Source organism: Sinocyclocheilus grahami, unplaced genomic scaffold (assembly GCF_001515645.1).
Source record: "Sinocyclocheilus grahami isolate Dianchi unplaced genomic scaffold, SAMN03320097.WGS_v1.1 scaffold2856.1, whole genome shotgun sequence".
Classification (NCBI taxonomy): Eukaryota; Metazoa; Chordata; class Actinopteri; order Cypriniformes; family Cyprinidae; genus Sinocyclocheilus; species Sinocyclocheilus grahami.
In genome coordinates, this window is record NW_015508031.1 from 9095 (window position 1) to 11939 (window position 2845).

The window sequence follows — 2845 nt, forward strand, 5'->3', positions numbered from 1 at the left end:
CACACACACACACACACACACACACACACACACACACACACACACACACACACACACACACACACACACACTCACACACACACACACACACACATCCGCTAAATGACTCGCTAAACATTCAATATCTTCTTCTTCTTCTTCTTGTTTTTAATGTTAAACGGCGGTTGGCATCCAAAACGCTCAATATCCAAAAACATAATTACATTTATAGAACACACAACTGCATAATTCCTCTTCTTCTTCTTCAAGGTTTAACGGCGGCTTGCATCCAAGAGCGTTGCATTACCGCCGTCTTCTGGAGTATTCTCCTGAGATGTTATTCCAGGTTATTTCCTCCAGCTTGTTTATCCACAATCATATTTTCCTCATCAAACCCGTTCTAATGAAGAAATCACACATATTTGTCCTGCTTTGTCTAATCACCCCACTTCTCAGTATATCTTTAATACCTGCCCCTGCCAACCCACCTCTTCTTAATTCTTCATCATATTTCTCCTCTGCTCTTCATAACTTCTGCAGCTTAAAAGAACATGTTCTATGGTTTCTAATGTCTGACGATACTCACAGAAACCAGTAGGATGCTTCTCTATAATGTGTAGTGTACTATTTAAATGACTTAATCGTGTCATCACTATTTCTTCTCTCCTAGCCCTCCCCAGTTCCTCTCTGTACCAGCTTTATGTTGAATGGCATACACGTCTTCCTTTAGCTTCCCGTCCCACTGACGCTGCCATTCCCTCACGGCTTCTTTCCAAACTACACTTTTCCCTTCAGATGTTGACATCTTTATATGTACTTCAATATTCTCTTTTTTAATCGCTTGTTTAGCTCATTTATCCACTCTCTGGTTGCCCAAAACGCCTGTATGAGCAAGGATGCTTCTCTATAATGTGTAGTGTACTATTTAAATGACTTAATCGTGTCATCACTATTTCTTCTCTCCTAGCCCTCCCCAGTTCCTCTCTGTACCAGCGTTATGTTGAATGCATACATGTCTTCCTTTAGCTTCCCGTCCCACTGACGCTGCCATTCCCTCACGGCTTCTTTCCAAACTACACTTTTCCCTTCAGATGTTGACATCTTTATATGTACTTCAATATTCTCTTTTTTAATCGCTTGTTTAGCTCATTTATCCACTCTCTGGTTGCCCAAAACGCCTGTATGAGCTGGGGTCCAAATCAGTCGAATCTCATTACAGTTGTCCTTTACTCTTGTATATGTTGTTAATATTGCATATAACAGGTCCTCTTCCGAGCCATCTGTATACATTTGAATATAGTCTGTATTTATCATCCACATATCTGTCTACTATTATTGATTTGATTTGATGTAATTCTAAATCAGCTTCTATGGTTCAATCTTCCGGACTGGAAAGTCAGGCCACATCTCTAGCCGTCTCATCTCCTATCCGTCCTAAACTAAACTGTGGCGCCACATTTCTTATATCTTCCACCCGTGTTAACCTTGGATCAAAACGTACTCCTAGAAAGCGAAATGTATTAACTCTCTCCAAATGACTTCTGTATAGTTTTAAATGAAAGCCTTCATTGATTTTCCTCCTTGTAATAAACATTACTTTAGTGTTTTCAACAGAAAATGTAAAAGCCCGTTCTATTGCCCACTCCTCCACCTGCTGAACACATCTGGCACTATCTGAACTACATCTTCCTCTCTTCTGTACTGCTCCATCATCAGCACAGAATGATCTTCTCATGCCTGCTGCGACATTTACACATTTATCAGTACTGAGAATAATGAGGGCTTATCACACTCCCCTGGGGCGCTACACTCTCAGCTACATGCTTGCTGCACAAGTCTGCTCCTATTTTAACCGGAAGTGTAATCCTTAGCACACACCTGCAGCTCTAAACTACCCGCACAGCGAGTCAGCAAACCGCTTCCGGTCGCGTTCCCAGCGGAGCCTGTGATTGGTCGAGAGCGGCAGTAATCGCACGCAGAGCTGCGGATCAGCGGATGCTAGTCGATCTCAGAGCTGCAGATCAGCGAGCACACGTGCCGCTGCCGCTCGTGTTTTTACGTGATTATATCGCTGTATTTGCACTAGATTTACACTAGACTGACGCCACGAGGCTCGAAATGAAACGCGGTGCGCTTTAGTTATTCGTGAATCCGATTATACGTAGAGTTTTCAGGGAGGATGAACTGAAGAACAGCACATCATCAACATCAACAGTGGATCAATACACGAGATGAAGAGTGAAACTCCATCAGCTGAAGGACAGATGGACTCATCTTCATCCTCCTCATCCTCGTGCTGTAAGAGGAAGGCAGTGGACAGCCTGATCTCAGACTCTCCAGAGAAGAGAGAGAGACTGGAGCTCAACTCACAGGTCACTCATTCACACTCACACTCATTCACACACACACACACACTCACTCACACACACTCACTCACACACACTCACTCACTCACTTACTCACACTCATTCACACACACTCACTCACACACACTCATTCACTCACTCATTCACACTCACTCACACACACACTCACTCACACACTCATTCACTCACTCATTCACACTCACTCACTCACACACACACACTCACTCACTCACACACACACACTCATTCACACACACACACTCACTCACTCACACACACTCATTCACTCACTCATTCACACTCACTCACTCACACTCACTCATTCACACTCACTCACACACACACACACTCACTCACACACACTCACTCACTCACTCACTCACACTCATTCACTCACTCACACTCATTCACACTCACACACACTCATTCACACTCACTCACACACACACACTCACTCACACACACACACTCACTCACACACACACACACTCACTCACACA

General features: G+C 43.8%; 1 protein-coding gene across 1 annotated transcript in view; it reads left to right on the forward strand.

The window, feature by feature from the left end:
- The first annotated feature begins 1940 nt into the window (after nt 1-1940).
- rexo5 (RNA exonuclease 5) overlaps nt 1941-2845 on the forward strand; it is a 9471-nt gene continuing 8566 nt past the window's right edge. Inside the window, exon 1 of the mRNA XM_016262085.1 lies at nt 1941-2351. Within this exon, the coding sequence (XP_016117571.1) occupies nt 2211-2351 (141 nt within the window). The 5' untranslated portion in view covers nt 1941-2210. The remainder of the gene's footprint in view (nt 2352-2845) is intronic.